The sequence below is a fragment of the Nesoenas mayeri genome (genome assembly GCF_963082525.1).
Source record: "Nesoenas mayeri genome assembly, chromosome: 4".
NCBI classification, from domain to species: Eukaryota; Metazoa; Chordata; class Aves; order Columbiformes; family Columbidae; genus Nesoenas; species Nesoenas mayeri.
In genome coordinates, this window is record NC_137540.1 from 43332804 (window position 1) to 43351888 (window position 19085).

At 44.3% G+C, this 19085-nt stretch overlaps 2 protein-coding genes across 4 annotated transcripts in view; one reads left to right on the plus strand and one right to left on the minus strand.

Annotated features, from left to right (window-relative positions):
• Window positions 1-5795: 5795 nt before the first annotated feature.
• LOC308039917 (uncharacterized protein) overlaps window positions 5796-19085 on the minus strand; it is a 39341-nt gene continuing 26051 nt past the window's right edge. The window contains exon 6 of one of the 3 annotated variants that reach the window (XR_013922085.1): window positions 5796-6349. The gene's annotated coding sequence lies outside the window, so the exon portion shown is untranslated. Of the gene's footprint in view, window positions 6350-15203; window positions 15234-15382; window positions 15439-19085 lie in introns of those variants that run through there. The other 2 variants (XR_013922086.1, XR_013922087.1) reach the window with 2 other exon arrangements.
• Window positions 11120-16613, plus strand: ING2 (inhibitor of growth family member 2; the record flags this gene model as incomplete). Its single annotated transcript, XM_080343657.1, has 2 exons — window positions 11120-11309; window positions 14874-16613. 2 exons carry the CDS (start codon window positions 11120-11122, stop codon window positions 15542-15544), a joined length of 861 nt encoding a protein of 286 aa, XP_080199783.1. The 3' UTR covers window positions 15545-16613.

Here is a 19085-nt window from a genome sequence, read left to right on the forward strand (position 1 = left end):
CCTTTAATTGTCAGACCCTGCTGATGAGGACCATCTGGAACAAATGCACAAACACTGTGGGTGTGCAAAGTTGTCTCGGGGGAAAATGAAACCAACCGACCGAAAGAAAAACCGACCCTGCTTTTTGAGCGGGAGTGCAGGAAATTGCAGCCATTAAGCATGACTCCGTTTCCTCTGAGGGCCGCTAGAACAGCTCAGGCCCGCATGGCTGGTTCCTTGCGGACAGCGGCTCCGCCGGTTGCTGTTAGCGGGTTACCAGGTACATACCAGTTCTGGTGGCTACAGGTGAAAACTTCCTCCAGCTTGCAGGGGAAGTGAGGCGGGGCGCTGGCCACGAGGTGGCGCTAGAGCGTCCCGCCGGCGGGGTTCCCGCCCTGCCCCCAGGCCCGCGCAGGGGCGGAGCTGCAGCGCGCCATTTGCTTAATGTATTCCTGGGGGTGGGGCCGCGCCGGTGGACCCTCCATGGGGCAGGAATCGCGCCCCCCGGGAGCGTGGCGCTCCTATGGGGCCGGTCGGGCAGCGTCCCTGTCTGTGCACCGGCTGCGGAGACCAGCAGGAAGAGAAACGGGGCGGAGTGCACTGCTCGCCCTATCCTGGGGGTCTCCTGACCGCCGGCCGATATAAGCTCGCGACGGGGAGGAAAGGGGGTTGTCGGGATGTTCTGAAGACCTGCTCGCTAGGCCACGCACGGAGGACACTGGTTCCTCATGGGCCCCGCGCCCGCCTAGGGGAAAGTCCCCGGACCGCCGGCAGAGAGTGCCGGGCGCTGTGCGCGCCCTGGCCCGCCCCCATCTCACACAGTGCCCGCCGAGACGCCCCCGGGCCGAGCGGGTGAGGGCGGGGCGGGCTCTCGTCACGGTCACAGAAACGCAGGTAGTGCGCAGGCGCACTAACAGAACGGGGCTCACTCTCAGGCCATCCCTTTTTGCTGCGCCGTGCTGGCCACTCCCGGCGCAGGAACATCGCGGGGGAAAACTTGCAGCGTGGGACCCCCTCGGCACAGCAGAGCTGTTTGCAAGCAGAGCAAAGCGCGCGTGGGGCCACACCGCTTCCGCGGCAGGGGCTCTGGCTGGCAGGATGCGTCCCACAACCCCGTTCTCACACCCGCAGAACCTCGGGGTGCCTCCTGACCTACAGGCTCATTAAGGGAGGCCTGACCGAGCTCATGTCCCTGCCCGAAAGCCTTTCCTTCCTTCCCTGCTCCAGTAAGAAGGAAGAGGCCAGATGGGCGCATCTTGCCATGTTTGTTTGCCTTACGCAACGAACAGTTAAACAGCGAACGCAGAAGAGCCTGATGCGTATCTGAGTGATGGCATAAAACCTGACGTAGCACAAACATCTCACCTTTCTAGCGCAGCAGTCACGCACACGCTGATGTGCAGGGCTGTGCCTGCGGGGTGTACAGCTGGGGCTCCCCTGCTCGCTTGGACCTCCTCAGAGAAAGCAGCACCTCTGAGCAGTGAGTGCCACCAGGGTTACCTGCCCTCCCGAGGCGGATTTTCATGCTTATGCTATCAGGAGAATCTATGCAAGATGCTGCTCCCTGCAGCAATCACGCATATGTACTAGCCGTGCTGATGAGCTGAATTAATATCATAGGCAGTTCTGTTCTTGCCTCTAGTTTGTCAAACATATAAAGCACCACCATGCTTGACTCCATGGAAGTAAGCCTTCTGCTGCCCATAAGTCCTGTCTGGGTATGAAACGTGACAGAAGGGCACTGGCAGAGATGCCCAAAATAACATGAAGTTCAGGCATCTCAAGCCAAAAACGTGAATAATGGAGCAGCCAAGCTGCCCAGAGCCAATGCGTCCTTCTGGTTCACGCTCTCTTGGTATTCATGAAGCTCCTGTGGTAAGCCCAGGTCTGCTGAACTAGCAGTGTCTTTCTTTTTGGTCAACGACAGGCACACGGCCTATCTGCAGGCACAGTACAGTTTGCAAACCCCGCTGGTTTCCAACATTTGCAATTCTTCTTCCAGCAATATCTGCACAGCGACACCTTTTCAGCAATGTCAGAGCCCTGCGCTCAGCAGAAGAGACCAGCGTGCAGAGCGGGGAGTAGCTCCGTGCAGAACTAGCTATGGCAGCTCTGACTGCTTCACACCAGAGCTTTGAAAGGGTGCACAAAGGGCTGACAAACCCCCTGGCTTGAGCCATCTTGGTTGCTGTCTTAGTCACTTGAACTACTTAAGTGTCTTTCTTTCCTCCCATAATTCTTCATATGATCAGTTATATGTATATGGGAAAAAAGAGATTTCAAATTAAAATGCTATCAAAGAACCCATCCCAAAAGAAACAGCTAAACTAGGACACAGCTTTAAGAAGTTCTCTGTTGTTTTTTTTCTTTGTTGTTGAGAAGCTGTAATGAAATCCTGGTGTCCTAGTTTCATCTGCTAAAAAGGATATATCTAAGGCTCTATGAAGCTAACATTTCATGAGCTGTCATCCTTTTGTAGTGCAGGTAGCAGTTGCAGTACAGGCTGAAGACTGCAGACACACTTGTGTAGACAAGCTGAAGCTTGTGTAGTGATTGATGTGGGGTTTTGATTTTTGTGTTTGGACCCTAAAGATTGCACTAAAGCACCTCAACAATTTGGGCTCATTTTCTCTGTGTGTGGACAATATTCTCTCACTTCTATAACAGTTTATGGTAAATGTTGGTCTTCAAATCTGTTAACAGGAGAGAAAAGGTAAAACATCAAACCCATTTCAACTATAGTTGACAATGAAGAGACGTGATCTAGTGGTCCAGAGACTGAGGGAAAAAAGCACACATCAGAAGAGTTTTGATGCTTGCTTTCACTAAGCAGATCTGTCTCCCGCCTTTCTAAGTTGCAAACTGCAGAGAAAATAACAGCAATATCTGCTTTGTAGAACATTTAGGCTTTTCTTTCAGCTAAAATGTGCATTTTTGCAATGTTTTGCATAGTGTATGATATGTCACACTCTTTGTCCATTTAACAACAATGAACTTGTGTTCATGTGTCTTCTAAATGGTTCTGTTACTTGTCACTGCCACAGCAAAGGTATTGCCATTAGCTAGGTTATGTGTTTTTAAGAAAACACTGTAATTTATGCTCATTACTTCTGCACCACTCCTCATTTTAAATCTGCTGTCAGGAAGTATCAATTTTTAGGCTATGACTAATTGTTTTCCTTGCATGCATTTAAACCTGTGCAGTTTCACGGATCCCCTGTGATGACAGTTATTGCATGTGGCTGAGCCGAGATACCTGCTGAGGTAGAGCTGGCCTGAGTGGAGAGTCACCAGCACTTGCAGGTGACTATTCAGACATACAGCTGGCCTTTTGTAAATGACAGCCAAGGTTTCCATCTCCCTTTCAATCCCTAACATTCTGTGATTCTGTGAAGACACACCCATACAAGTATTCAGAAAAATGGGCTTTATGTTGATACCTGGTAATGGTCTCAAATATGTTGCAGGCTAATTTGAAAATCACACATGATAATTTCTGAACACAACTGCCTGTTACTAAGGCAATGAATGACTGGGCTCCAGTGGTTACCAGTTATTTTCTTCCTCCAGTAGCATTCCTGAAACTAAAAATGCATTGTTCAGCTCCAGCATCTGAACCTACAGCCCTTTAAGGTTTGAATTGTCACTGATGGTCAAGTAAAATTAGTTTTTAGGCCCAAGTGGACTGTGAAACTATATGTTTTACATGCCACTGTCAGAGAGCATTGGGCACATTGGGCAAAAGGTACTTTGTTACTAGTAAAAAAGCCGATCTAACCAATGTTTGCCTGATTTTCTAAATCCTCTGGTGTTTTACATTTTAACTGCAGTTTAAGAGACAAACTGTATTCAGTCAGGTGCTGCTCATATTTTGATAATAGCCTTTGACCCCAAACCCCTCCTTAGTTTGGAGCAAATGTCACATTTCTGTTTATTATTTTGGGGAAGAGGATGGTTGAGAGGCTAGAGATCATGTTTAACCAGTACTTTTTCCTCACAATTACAACAGCATAATAAAGCAAATGTAAACTCTGTCAGTTATTGGAAAAAATAAAAGTGTACTTTAGTCATATGTTAGAAGTTTAGAATAATACTGACATAAGTAACTTGACATAAGTGGTGACACTGAAAAATTTGCATAGCAGCAGCACCCCTAAGAAGCACATAATGCAGGTGACTTAGTGCTACAGAGTTATTTTGTAGATATGAAATTACTCTCTAGTGCTATTTTTGGTGACTTTTCAGTCATACTATATATTAGTATATTTATATGCCAAAATTCTCATCAAGTTTTCAGGGGAACTCTAAAATTCATAAATAGTAACTATAGGCATGTAATTACCCCATTTTCACATAGAGAGTGGAATTCATTTCACTGACATCTGTGACAGCAGACTTGGGCTCCCCTTAAAGTCAATGGAGACATTTTTAGGGCAAGACCTATTTATACTAAGATTCTCTCTCATCTGACATATTTGACTGAATGACTCCCACGTTTATCTCCTGGAGTGGAAAGGAGAATTAACATCCATGTACGGGAGAGTATTATGAATGTCTTAAACCATCAACTATTGAAACTGCCTGCAGGTGCAGTGTCTGCCCTCATTTCAGAACCTCTATCACAAAGGTACAATTATGTGTGTTTGTTCCTCTCAAGGGGAAGAAGTAAGAATGTGGCTTTCACATGACCTGTGCTGAGTAGCAGAATCACAGCCACACAGGATGCATGTTAGGGTGTAGCTCAGGTAAGAACACACAAAAAATGCTTTGTTTATTGTAGGAAAAAGGGGCTCTGTTCTTTCCCATTAAAGTCACCTGGACTCTTCGTTTACTTAAATAGAGGAGGATCAAGCTTCAAGTAAGACAATAAAGACAGTTGCTGCATATTTGCATAAGGTTAACTTGTTACCATTCCTCACCTGGCTTCCCTAAACATAATCTGCACACTTGCTGAATTGTTCAGCATGGTGATTGTCTCTGGAGCTGGAAAGCAAATCCATCTATTGTTTATGCTTTAAAACAATAGGTGAGGAAGAAGAGTCACTGTCTGAAAGCTGTTTCCTGGAGAGGAAAAGAGGGACCTGTTACTTCAGCCACGAGTGGACAGATCCATGTTGTAAATGAGAGGAAATGATCCATGTGGCTTTACCCCTTGCAGCAGCCAGTTGCTGCCCCTCAGCTGGTTAGGAGTGTCCCCCTCCTCTAAGGAACTGCAGTTTCTATGTCAGCCAGCATGTTCCATAGCACCTGTGAGAAGTTGGTGTTGTCCAGCTCCTGCTGACTTCCAGAGGACATTCTGAACAGAGTGGATACTCTAAAAAAGGAGCACTGTGGTTCTGCTCAAAACAAAGTGACAATAAGTCAGTATGCTCTCATGGAAGCAATGATGTCATATAAAAGTGAATTCCTTACACCATGTCCTGCCTTGGGCCTATCAATTTCTCAAAACAATTTTGAGTACAGCCATCGGATTAGAATATGGAAGCTGAATGGGAAGAATTGTAAAAATAAATAGTTACTACAAAACAAAGCACAAAGTAAACTGGGTTTGCACGCTTTACTCCATTTTTTCACTTTTCTTGTGTTGAGATAAACAGAACACACAAGTTTGAAGAAAAAAGATGAGCTAGATATTGCAGCTGCCTTTTTCCCCATGTTAAAACAAGTCAACTGATCACTAATTTGGGCACAGGAAGAAATTTTCTTTTACAGCATATTGCCAGAAAACTTGGAGCTTCTCCAGTTTTTGAACAGATGTTTGCATTGGATGAGGAATAACATACATCTCCTGATCAGTACGGGATGTTTGTTACTTGGTGCTAGACAGCTCTTTGATGCAGATGAGTATGATGCTAGCTGGGAAAAAAAAAAAACCACCACACCAGTGTGTTCAGGAGATGTACTGGTTTAGTACATCACCTTATTGAAATGATCTGATGTTAGCCAATGTCTTGTTTTCAGGTGTCCTACACTTGTGTAAATGAAAGAGAAAAATAATAATGGTTGCTTCCATACGATTTGTGTTAAACTAGATAAATCAAGCCTAGTATTTAAGGAAAATCAAAAGTGATGTCGTCGGCCATTACAGGGAAATGGCTTTTTTGGATGACCTGATGTTAAATAAGTTTTCGAGAATAGCTTACTCAGATAAACATGCTTCTCTCTCTAGCTCTGGCAAGGATAGCCTCTTCCTGGAATATCATCTATATGAAGATCAACTATGGCCTTCTGCGTGAGCTTTCCATGGCCGATAGCTTTCTTCAGCTGAGTTTTCAAAAAGCCCGTCTGGCTTGTACTCATTCTTTCTTTTCATTGTGTTTCTTTTCTTGGTATCTTGGCGAATTCTTCACCCTCTTCATCCCATGGAAACCTGCCAAGAAATACATATTGTAAGAAATCAGTTCTGTGTCATTTGCTTAAAAGAAGCACCCTGTTACCATCCTTTGAACATGTCCACTAAATGCTAAGTAGGTCTTTCACAATTACAGCCCCTTCTGGACTTGTCCTCATCAATAATGAGGCTGAAACTCTTCCTGAAAGCTAAAAAAAAATCTAACCAACTTCTGTATTATTAGGTGAAACAGTACAGGAATCAACTATGATTTGAGGATGTAAAATCAAGACTACGAAAGATGAGGGGCAAAACTGCAAATGAGGAAATAATATTTGGATTAAATATCTGGAAATATTTTTATCATAGTATAATCTATTAATATAATGAAATAATCTTTAAAAAAAGAAAAGGAATACTCTGATTGAGACTTTCAAAAACTATACCGGGAAATTATGAAGAAACAAAACTGTTGGGATCTATTCTCCATGAAAAGTGGGGGTAGTTTAGAGACATATGAATAAATCTAAATAAACTGAATATATGACTTCTCTGTATTATTTACACTTGGAAGACAACCACTGAGGTGGGTTTTATGCAATACACCCTAATAATCTCTGATACCACTGTGAATGTCAACCTCAAGCTGACAATTCTCCACTTAGTAGAGAGGGTTGGTGGAAATACGTGGTCCTACTTTCTGTCCATCTCTACAAATAGCAGGGTTTTGCTCTACCACACCTCTTCTTATCTCCAGATTATTTTCACAGTCATGAAAGAAGAGACATAGTTGAGTCACAGAGGCTATCAACCTGCAAACTTGAGTCCAGTACATCAAAATGATCCACTGCTTGCTCCTATCACTTTGAAACATGATCAAACCAGAGAATTGAGCCTTGCTTCTTGCTTTCCTCCCCGCTGAGGATTCAAACATGCAGCAAGCTACAGCTTCTTTTTCCTAGGGAAATCTGCTCTAACATTATCGCTGCATTCTTAAGAGTACTAAAAGTTTAAATCTTTATTCTAGTGTTCAAAAGCAGCAGACAGCATTTAAATTCAGGAAATGTTAGCTGATCTCCGCGGTACCTTAGACACTGCTTCCCCCACAGTGACAAACATTAAGTTTTCAGCACAGAAACCACCTACAACAAATGTTACTAATTATTCTAAAAAGACTTTCTTGGCTATTTCTTTACTAACGATGCATATATAGCTTCTCCGAAAATGTGATGCCAAAATAATATTTTAAAATTAACAATTAATTAACATTTAATTTCAAATAACATGTTAATTTTTGATAAACATTTTTGCTTTATTTTTCTGCTCGTCAGGGAAAATCTCAATTTCTCGGCTTTATTTCTTCATGAGATGGCAGAACACTACAGCCATTCAAACTTACTATGAGAAAAACAACCCCTCAAAACAGACAAGATCTTTCTAAAGAATATTGTACCACTTATATTAATCTAAGTCCTTTTGCACTAGTATACAGGTAGAGCTTTTTGCCTGCACAGTAACTGTTATCTGTTAATATTATATAAAAGAATTCAATCGATGAGGTTTCAGTTATTCAGAAGTGACAGCAGTGAACACAGAATAAAGTTCCAGTGGTTTACTGCCAATAGAAGTGAGGGTAACTAGGTTATTTTTACTTTCTAAACCTATTTGTGCAAAAATGAGACAAGTAGTATAAAATGATCTGAGACTTAGCTTCATTAGTCTGAGCTGTCACAATACACAAAAAAGAAGCAGCTGGTTTTACTGGTACAGATTTTAAGACACAGGTGTCCTCTTAAGAATATGAACACACCGAGTTGCAGACTTCTTGGGGTTTTGGCCAGTGAAAACACTGTAATAAATAATGTTTTGACAGTACTGACTACAACTTCTGTTTTAATTAATTTTTATGAACTTGCCAATACATTGATGACTCGGGCAAAACCATCCATCTACAGCTATAATTCCTCAACATCTTAGACACAGATGTATGAAAATCAGTGTCATGTAGGATACCAGCTTAACAGCTGCATGAGTTGAAAGTTAAGAATGTGTTTAAATACTTTCATGAGCTGTGGTCTTATGAAAATAATACTGGTAGACTGCCATCATGTGAGATGCTGATCTGTGGGCTGGTCAGATGAAGTCAGTGAATTTCAACACACAAACTTTGTCATAGGACTAGCCATGGAGCTATCTGGCACAGATCCCATACTAACAGAATCGTAGGAAAAAAGTAGGCTGGAAGGGATCCTCTGAAAGCCATCCAAGCAGAGCTTGCTTCACAGCCAGATCTGGTTGTGCCAGGCCTCCTCCAGTTAGGCTCAAAAAATATCCAATGATGGAGACTATACAACCTCTCTGTGCAGCCTGTGCTGCTGCTTAACCACTACTCTAGATCATATCACCTTGAAATGTTGTTATTTACAGGATTAGTATGGGTAGTCTTTTAGTGCTGGCCATAGGTAGCTATAGGTAGGAATGCAAGACAGAAGGGGTTTTGGGGGTTGTATTTTTTTTTTTTTCATTTTACTCTTGAATTCAGTTATCTCTGATGCTGTTTTTTCTAAGTTTGCCAAAAATAATATTTTTCCCCACTTTTTTCAGGTTCCTGAAATATAATGCAACATACTGTAAAATGTACAGGTCTCCTCAGGGTGTTTCAAGAGTCCACAAGATTTTTTTCCTGATGCTTACCAATTATTATTAATGTACTAAAGGTCAGAAAAATGAGAGAGAGGTGGGGATGAAATCTCAACCTTTTAGTACTACTGTCTGCTTTATATCATTCTCTCAATAGGAAAAGTATATAGCAAAATAGTATATTTCTACTTTTGTTTCCTACTATACTTGTGGACAACATTTGATACAAATTCTGCAACAGCCTTGGGAAAGACAGGATATTGTAAAAATTGGGAGATTTGTTGGCAGGTGAGTGGGTTTAAAAAGGCTAAACTTCTTTGACACCTTATTTAAAATTCTCTAAAATTATTCCTCAGCATAAAATGTCACTCAGCTTCCCTAAGTAATAGTTTATCACAAATCATTTTGCCCTTCTTTAAAGCTAAATCAGGTAGCTCTTATTAAGGGCAAGAACAGTTTAAGTTGCTGCTTTGTACAGTTGGAGGATATGAATTAATTAGATCCCTCACCCTATCAACTGCTACAGTGAGAAAAGCTTGGCTACGGTGCACACTCTTGTGTACCAGACAGAAACTTGCCTTCCCTGCACATAGCTTCTCACTACGCCACCGATACAAACCTCGCCTCATGGTGAAAACTGCTCTTCAGAAATAAATTGTTGCAGATATAGCTCAAAACAGTGTTTGGGAGAGAAACGCGCAGGCCATCTGCAAACAATTTAATGCGTATATACATTTTATTGCAATAAAACTTACTTGCGTTCCTCTCCTGTCAGACACAATGCCTTTGGAACGGTGTATTTTGAGACATTTAGTGCCACCAGTGCTGACATATTATTTAGTATGCCAAAATATTTCAAGAAAATTACAGGATAGTGCAAAGGCAAAGGTTTCACCATCAAACGTAAAACTTCTGCACTTTTCTTCTTGCTTAGATAGCTTTTGAATTATCTCCTAACAAAGTGGGACAGTTCAGGATTATGACTGAAAATACAGTGCAGAGCTTCACGGCCTATATAGGGAGCAAGAGTAATCCATAACAGCCGCAATGTGACCTCGAGATGAACTCCTCCACGACACTGAAGACGTAATTTTTTCGGAAAAGCAAACTAACATGGGCGGACTGAGCGAGGAAGAGCATTAATCGGTGCTAGTAAGTACAGCCCACGAGAGCAGGAGGAGGCACGCCCGAGAGACCTTCACGGACCCCGCGGTCCCCAGAGCCCGGTCACAGCGCTGCTACGGCAGGCACTGACTGGACGCTGGGTGCTCATTGTCGCTCTCTTCACCTCACACAGGTGCGCGCCCGCGGCAGGGGGCACAGGGAACGCGCCAAGCGTCCCGGTGAGGCTGCTCGGTGAGGCTGCTCGGTGAAGCTGCCCGGTGAGGCTGCTCGGCGAGGCTGCTCGGCGAGGCTGCTCGGTGAGGCTGGGCGCGGAGCCGGCGCTGCCTGAGGGAGGCACGCGCCCGCCCGTTGGGCAGCGGCCGTTGGGGGAGTCCCGGCCCGGCCCCGCCCCGCCCGGCGCGTGGCGCCTCAGCGCCCCCCGCAACGGCCGCCCGCCCCCGTCCACACACGGGCGCTGCGGGGCACCTGGCGCGGACAGGGGCAGGGCGAGCAGCTCAGTAGCAGTCGCCCCGCTGCATGCCGTCGCAGGGTGCGAGTGGCCCGCTGCGGCAGCTACCTCTGTCAGGCGGCGACCCCCGCCGATCCCCGGTGAGAGTCACCGCTCCGCCTGGGTGCGGAAACAGGGGACGCGTGCGCCCTTAAGGCAGGCTCCGCCTCCGCTCTGGCTCCCGCCCCTTGCCGCACGCGGGGCCAGTAGGGGCGGGCGAGAGGGGAAGGCGCGAGAATGCGAACCCCTCGCAGCACCGCCAGCCGCGCCTTATAAGGGCAGGGCCTCGCGCATGCGTGCAGCCCGGCGGCCAGGGGCGGGGGCGCCTAGTGGGTTTTGCTTCGGCAGCGGCACCGCGGCGGGAAGGGGTGCGGGACCCTGCGGAGCGGCAGCCCGGCCCGGCGCTCAGCCCCCACCGCCCCCTGTGGCGCCTCCGCCCGGCTCGGCCCGGCCAGTGCAGCTCGGCCAGCGGCAGGCAGAGCGGCGGCGGCAGGAGGGAGCGGAGCGGGGCCGCTGCGGGGACCCCGCGCCCGGTACGGGCGGCGCGGCGGCGGCGGATGTGCTGCTGGCGCGGGGGGATGATGCTGGCGGGGCCGCAGCTGGTGGCGGGGCCGGCGGCGCCGGGCGGGGAGCGGGCCCGGCTGCTCTCGCTCTACGTGCAGGACTACCTGGAGTGCGTGGAGTCGCTGCCGCTGGACATCCAGCGCAACGCCTCCCTGCTGCGGGAGATGGACACGCAGTGCCAAGGTGGGTGCCGCCGCGGGACGCGGCCTCCGCCACAGGACACCGGGCGGGGGAGGGAAGGGGGGGGGGGTGCCCGCCCGCCGCACATGCGCCCGGCGCGGAGGGGCCGGAGCTGGGGCGGGTCCGGTGGAGGGAGGTGGGCGCCGGGGTGGGCCCCCTGCCGGGGCCTGCGCGGGGCTGAGCCCGCGGCCGTGTCGGGATGTCGCGCTCGGTCCCTGCCGGGGCGGGCGGCGGCCGGTCCCTGCCGGGGGAGGGCGCCTGGCGGGAGTGGGAGCCGGCGGTGCCTCCCTGCCCGGTGCTAGGCCCCGGCTCCGCGTGGGGGGCCGCTCCCCTGTGCGGGGCCGCTGCCGCCGGGCAGCCCTGCTGGTTGAACCGGGGACGGGTTTTACTGCTGGCTCTGCCCGCCGCTGCGCGGGGGTGCGGTTGTCGCGTCCCGGCCGAGCCGTGACCCTGTGCCCCCGTCCCGCCGGGCGCTGAGGTTCGGCGCAAGGGAGGGGGATGCGCGAAGAGTTGTCAGCGTTCCCTGTGGTGATAGAGAGGGTCCCTGGAGCGGGAAGTTACCGCGAACTTCAGTGGAAGACACAGCGTCTTCCAAAATGCAGGTTAAATATCCATAAAATCCATTACGCCTGGCACTCTCGGGCGGCGCAGTCGTGGAATCTTTTGCTTTTAATTACTGCCTTACCGCCTAATTGTACGAGAGTGCCTGCTGAAGAGTCCCATTGCCTGAGCTGTGCAGCAGAGGACCCGCTGCGGGGGGGGCGCGGATTTGGCCCGGTGCAGCGGGAGCCCGGAGCCGTGTCTCCCTGCGAATGGGAGACTTGCTTCGGAACGGCTGAGAGGGGACACCTAAGGCCTTTCAGACGTTAAACGGGCCACCTCAGAAGACAGCTGTTGTAAACGGATTCTTTCCATTATCTTTCTAATTACCCAGGAAGATACATAAGAACAGGCTTTTGTAAGTTTCCTGTGTTTTTAAAGTCTAAAGGGCACAGACTTCTCTGCCCCATTTTGAATTTTTAGTCAAGGCTGGACTGCCTAGCAGGCTCTTTACCCAATCTGTGGTGACAACGCTCTAGATCTGTCTTGAATAGATTCAGCCTTTTATTTAGGCTCTATCTCCTGTATGTATTACTCCAGCCACTAATACAGTACTGGGACTAAGCAGAGGTTCAGTGCTAGTTTTACCAAAGTCTTCAAGTCTTTTTAAAAAAAAGCAACAAAAAAAAACCCCCACCAAACCCCTAGATATTTGATAAAAATATTTTTGGCTTAAGTCTGAAGATGTGAAAGCAGTGCTATATAATTTCAGCTAATTTAAAAGGTAGTGATAGTTCATGCAGGAGGGAAAAAGCCACTGCTGTGCTTGGAAAACTGAAATCCTTTTAGCTTTTATTAGCTCCACCAAACTTAATCACATTATCTGTAATGAACACTTGGCTTTGCTTTCTCTGTTGTGTGTTTTGTGGGTTGTTGTGGTGTGTGTGTGTGTTTGGTGTGGGGTGTTGTGTTTTTTGTTTTGGGGGGTGTTTTTTTGTTTGTTTGTTTTTGGGTGTGTGTTTGTTTTTTAAACAAGGAAGTGTTTAGTTGTAGATGCCTTCTTTAATGTTGGGGACCAACAAGGGATTTGGTGAACTTGTGTCTCTGTCAGTCCATAAGTTCTTCTTCTTAATGGATGGTGATCCATTTGAAGTGTTCACCATATCTTCATGGGCTGCATCCTGGAAATAATCTGCTCAGGGTGAATGCTGTTCTGTCACAGCATGAAAAAGCAAATAGTTAATGCTTGTGGATTCTCCTGGGCAGGGCATTCCCAATGTGGGAAGTCTGTGTGACTACGTGTGCCCTTCTCTTCCCTCATTTAAAAAAAAAAAAAAATGTGGCTGCAGAATATTGTACTCTGGTTATGCATTTCTAGGTCAACAGCCTACAAAGTACCTTACTCCATGCTTTTCAGGAGCAAAGAGTAAGATTTTTGGGGTGTTTTTTTTTTAATCCTCTGTCAGGGCAACAAGCAAGGGATGTAGCTGAAGATGCAGGGAAACAAAGCTCGTGTTTTTAATGGTAGCTGGAATGCTAGTATTGAGAAAAAGTAGGTTAAATGAGTTATTGGATAGGCAGAGTAGTGGTTTTTATCTTCCCCTAGTGAAAGTCTAGAACAGAACAAAATGCTGTTGGCTCCTTTTGTTATATGTTTCAGAATTGATAGTAAAAAGTGGCTGTTCATGCTTGAGCTACTGTTTCAAGATGTCAGCAGGAAAAAAATCACTGTGATTGCTGTTGAGATAATATATATATATAGCTTCCATGTAGCGCAAGCTTTGAATCATTTCACAACTGTACAATGCAGACAAATTCTTTAAAAATGAAAGCTGGTCTGTGAAGCACAGATCTTTAGGAAGAGATATATTGTACTGCTTATCTTCTCACTTTAGAAGTAAATAGTTTAGTATCATTCATAAATTCCCTTGCTTGTTTCAATATAAAAGCCTTACATTGTTTCTGAAGGAACCAGTTCTGTACCTCACTGTGCATCAAGTTGCACTGTCAGTTCTACTAATCTACTTCCTTCTACATTAGCAATTTCTCTGTCTTTTCTAGACCAAAAGTTACAATAGATCTATATATAAAATATTATTTTAAAATCCAGCAATATAGAACAATAATGTATAGACTGACTGGCTTATATGGCATTTGCTAATCTCCTATTTGGGTTCATTAAACTTGCTTCTAACAACTAAGTTTTATAAAAGATTCAGAGCAATTCATCCAGTTATTTTGCATGACTTGCAAGAAGAAAAAAGCTTAGAAGCCAAACTGTGAGCCACTCATTACCAGTTGCTTAAAAATATCCTGTGATGCACTAAACAGTAGGTCACCTATTCTGAAAAGTTCAGCCTTGATTTAAAATGCATCTTGCTGTAATTTGTCTTGGTAATAGGAAAAGCATTTTGAGTGGTTAAAGTTATTTAAATCCTGATTATAAATCTGCTGTTGTGTAACTTCAATTGTCATAGTCCTTTTAGAACTACGTTTACTTGAAAGTGTAATACTAAACCTTTAGATGATTAAGAAGGGGAAGGTAGGGGACCAGGATATATAATTCTGGAGTGCTGTATATCATGATGTATAATGATTGTACAAGTTCCATGTTTGTTCTTGTGATACAGTCAGATATTGCTTTGGTTTGTGGCCCAGGCTTTGGAACTATGGTAGTAAGGACTCTTGACAGAAATTCCTGCTTGATCAGATGGAGGCAGGATCTGGACTATCCACACTTCAAGGAGCTATGCTCCCCTTTCATGGGTTAGCCTTTCTTTTTCCAATGGCTAAAATAAGTTTGCTTTTCCTTAGAACTTGAGATTCTTTTTTCTTGCAACAGATTATTATCTCTTAAAACACTGATTTGATGATCACATGCAACTTGAATAGAATATCCAATCTAGCCCACTGGGGTATACTATAATTAAAATTTGTATTATTTCTTATCAGTTAGAATTATCATTTCTATATTTTCTTAAGCATGTTCCATCTTGTGTAATTACTCCTATTATCTTTATTTTATAGAAGCATTAAAAGAAATAGATGATGTCTATGAAAAATACAAGTCAGAAAATGATCCTGTTCAGAAGAAGCGCTTGCAGCAGCATCTTCAGCGTGCGTTAATCAATAGCCAAGAACTTGGAGATGAGAAAATTCAAATAGTTACTCAAATGCTAGAACTGGTAGAGAATAGAGCCCGGCAAATGGAAACACACTCTCAGTGTTTTCAAGATCTGTCTGAGAATGAAAAGCCTCTAGAAAAGGCAAAGATGGAGTCCTGCCAGCCAGAGAGATCTTCACGTAGACCTCGTCGCCAGCGAACCAGCGAAAGCCGTGACCTGTGCCATATAGCAAATGGGATTGATGACTGCGATGATCAGCCACCTAAAGAAAAAAGATCTAAATCTTCCAAGAAGAAAAAACGTTCCAAAGCCAAACAAGAGAGAGAGGTTTCACCTGTAGAATTTGCAATTGATCCCAATGAACCAACTTACTGCTTATGCAACCAAGTGTCTTATGGTGAAATGATAGGATGTGATAATGAACAGTGTCCTATTGAGTGGTTCCACTTTTCGTGTGTTGGACTCACCTACAAACCAAAGGGGAAATGGTATTGTCCCAAGTGCAGAGGAGACAATGAGAAGACGATGGACAAATGTACTGACAAATCAAAAAAGGATAGAAGGTCGAGGTAGTGAAAGCAATTCATGTTTTAAAGAGTTGCTCCTTTTATATTAAATGTTTAATTTCCAGAGAACGCTGTTTTAGGAAATGCATAAGACTATGCAATAATTTTTAATCTATAATATTAATGGAGTATTAAAAGCTGTTATACCTTCTGTGATCTTTAACTTTCTGCACTGAATAACCAAATAGTTGAAACAGGGTGGCTTTAGACCTTCGCAGAAGACATTACAAGCATATGGCGCTTGGTTTCAATTTAACCCCATTAGTATTTTTTTAAAAAAAAAAAAACCCATGTGAATCTTGAAATAATGGTGGTGGGAAAGATACTGAAGGACTTTTCATTATATGGGAAAGGCACTGAAAGGCCTCATTTAACTGCTAGAATCTTAACAACTGAATTTATTCTTTATCCCAGGTCTTAAGTTTTCAGTTTTTGTGTTAACATCACACCCTTGCAATTAGGGCATTTTAATTCAGCTGTAACTGTAAAAGTCTTCCGAGCTAAAAGCAGACCTCTTCAGTGACTTTCAAATGACCAGTATGTTATTTCAAGGAAGAAAGTACCACTAACTTAAGCGCCTTTTTTTTTTTTTTTTTGGTCAATATTAAACTCTTGTCTTTGTGACTTTACACTTGGGAGTCAATTTTTGGATATGATAGAATTATGTTGTATAAGCAGTTTTGGATACTTTTAGTGGGTTTTATTGTAGTTCTGTCAAACAACCTGATGTGGTCTTTATTGTTCAAGATGATCTGTCTAATGCTGAAACTTTTCTTTATTATGTTTTGCCACTGCCTATATAAGCTTTGAAGTGGTATAAGGATTCTTTGAGAGGGGATATGATATATTGGGGAACAGAAATTGCAAATGTGATGGAATCTTGATCCTAATGGATCTCTAGAGAGCTGAAACATGACTGGTATTCTCTGGGATGTAAACTTTGCTTTTCCTCAAGTGGTGTTTGGGCACGTGTGGCCACACTTGGGTTTAGGCACAGCACCACAGTTCTTGGACTTGGCAACTGTCTAAAAAGCCTAAAGCACAAGCTTTCAATAAAAGTTTTGATAGAGAATAAAAATCAAAACATAAGTATTACTGGCACAGAGCCAGTAGACAAATCCCAGCAGGTTTCTGACAGGCTAAGTTAACTGTGTTGTCCTGAAATATGCCAGTAGTGTTGAAACACTACTTGGGTGGTAGTTAAAAGTGAATTTCCTCACCTCCATGCCTTAAAGTAGGTAGGAAAAAAGATGAAAACAGCTGTTTCTGCTCCTTTGCAATGGGAGATGCTAATAGAGAAGTGAGAGGTGTACCTGTGTTGTATCAAAGCTTACACCTAAGGTTCCTGCCCAACAGCGTTCTTCATTGAGACTGCCTGTGCCCTGGCAAGGCTTGGCAAGGCAGACAGAGCAGCTCTGCAGGGCTGGGTGTGCTGGTCCTCACTAGGTGGGCTGCAGGAGCCCTGAAGTCCCTGTAGGTCTCTGCTCTTTTCTGCTAAGGTCTCCCTTGACAGCACAGAGGGAGAAGCGGCACCATCTCTGGGCAAGCCTGATTGTGAAGCAGTTGTGCTAAGTTGAGAGCAGCCCAGAAGGGTGATGAGCGAAAGCAAGCCCTGATGGATGAATGCATCTCCGCTAGAGGGCTGGGGTGGTTGGGGCTGGATGCGCTGCACTTGGAAGCCTCCGTGCTGTCGGGCCAGATGGTATGAATCAATGCACAGGACTGTAACTATTATAAGCTACGTAAAATACCGAGCCTGTTTCCACAGTTATGATCTGATTCCTTAACAGAATTTAGCATTTGCAAGTAATACTAGTTAACATATGGCAGGGGAGCGTAAAGCCAGTGTTTTGAATTTTTGCTTTGAATTTTAGCTTTAAGTGGTGTAGCTCTGCTGCGGAGACCTGCACGACAGTAAGCAAACAGCTTTTACAGAGAACTCCTGTTAAGGGCTGTGACCATCAGGAGGACAGGAGAGAAGGCAAAGCTTATCCCAAGGCCCTGTCCTGCTTCCCACGCTAGTGGTTAATCTGAGATTGCAAAGATAGGCTTCTTCGGGGGGTGGATCATTGCTACTAATGTTGCATGGAGAAGAAGAATGAGGCCAGCTGTTGGAGACAAGTGTCTTAAGTCCTTCTTTGCTTTTTAGTCCTTTGTTTGTTACATCTTAATGATTCTTATATTTCCTTTTTGAGAAGACTAGCTGGAAGCCTTGGACTGGGGATTGTATCAACATCTAATGTCTACCTAATGTCAATGCTCCCTAGTATTAACAAACAAACATAACTTAAGTAAACACTGAAGCTGCAGAACAAAGTACAAGTGAGATTTTAACTGTTAATATTACTAATTTATCTTGAAAAATATTGGTTTAATTTCTACTTGATAAATCAAAAATACTTTTTTCCAAGGCAGAGAAGAAAGCTGGGAGCCTGATATAATTGTTCATTGGAATAATTGTTGAAATAGGAGGTATATACAGAAAGAAAACTTTAGATTCTGAAAGTGGTCCAGATAAATATCTTTAATGCGGGGATGCTTTCTTTCATGCTAATGGCCCTTCTGGTAGGGAATATGAACTCCCAGGGTTTCCAGTGAAAGATATTGCTAGGGAAACAGCACTTACCTATTACATGAAATTGCTCAACACAGAAATAATTCAGTTAACAGGAAGACTAGCAGTGTGCCTTGAATATACACGGTTGCATATAAAATTACCTCTTTTAAATAATCTGGTTATTTTGTCATTAAAACTCACATGAGAAAAGATCTGATGTTATTTGGCATTTAGCATTTCACCACTTTTTTTTAACCAAACCCAGATTTTGTGGGTTTGCATCTGTTTTCTTAGAACATCAATGGTAATTGCTCAAGATGTGTATAAGATGCTAGTATGAAATCAGAAAGGTAAGTAGAGAGCTCTTATGTTGCTTCTTAATGTTGAGTTCCTTTTTTTAAAGGGAAGAACCTCACTAGTGAAGTGAAAATGAGAAGTACGCACTATTAAACAAGTTAATCTTCAAAATATGTATTGATTGTCATAAGGTAAGTCTAGGTTCTTGCAAAAAAAAAAAAAAAGTGGGGAGCACAGGTGCTTTCAAATTTGATAGACGCATATGTAACTAGATGGGGAACTGCTTCTTCCTTGTGAACATTAATGCTATATCCTAATTCAGCATGGATCAAAAGTCAAGGTTGCATCTTGTTTTCTTAAAGCTTGTGAAAATATGGTAAACTTCTAAGTTCTTGGTTTTGCCTTTCAGCTGTGAAGCGATGCAAGTTCATCAGCAGCAAAAGGTCCCTGTAAACTATTTAAAAGGAATGGTATCTGAGCAGAAGTGTTTCTTGATCATTGTCCCATGGACAAGTTTGATTAATCTTAACAAAATAATAATTAAATGAAACTTTAAAGCAAAATACATACACCTAATAGAAACCTTACTGTTTGGAAAGCAAAATGAGCCATTTAATATTTGTTGTCTATATGAAAAGGCCATTTTGCTATCTCCAGCAGCTACTGCATTTTTTTTGAAGTTCGGGCAGGTCTG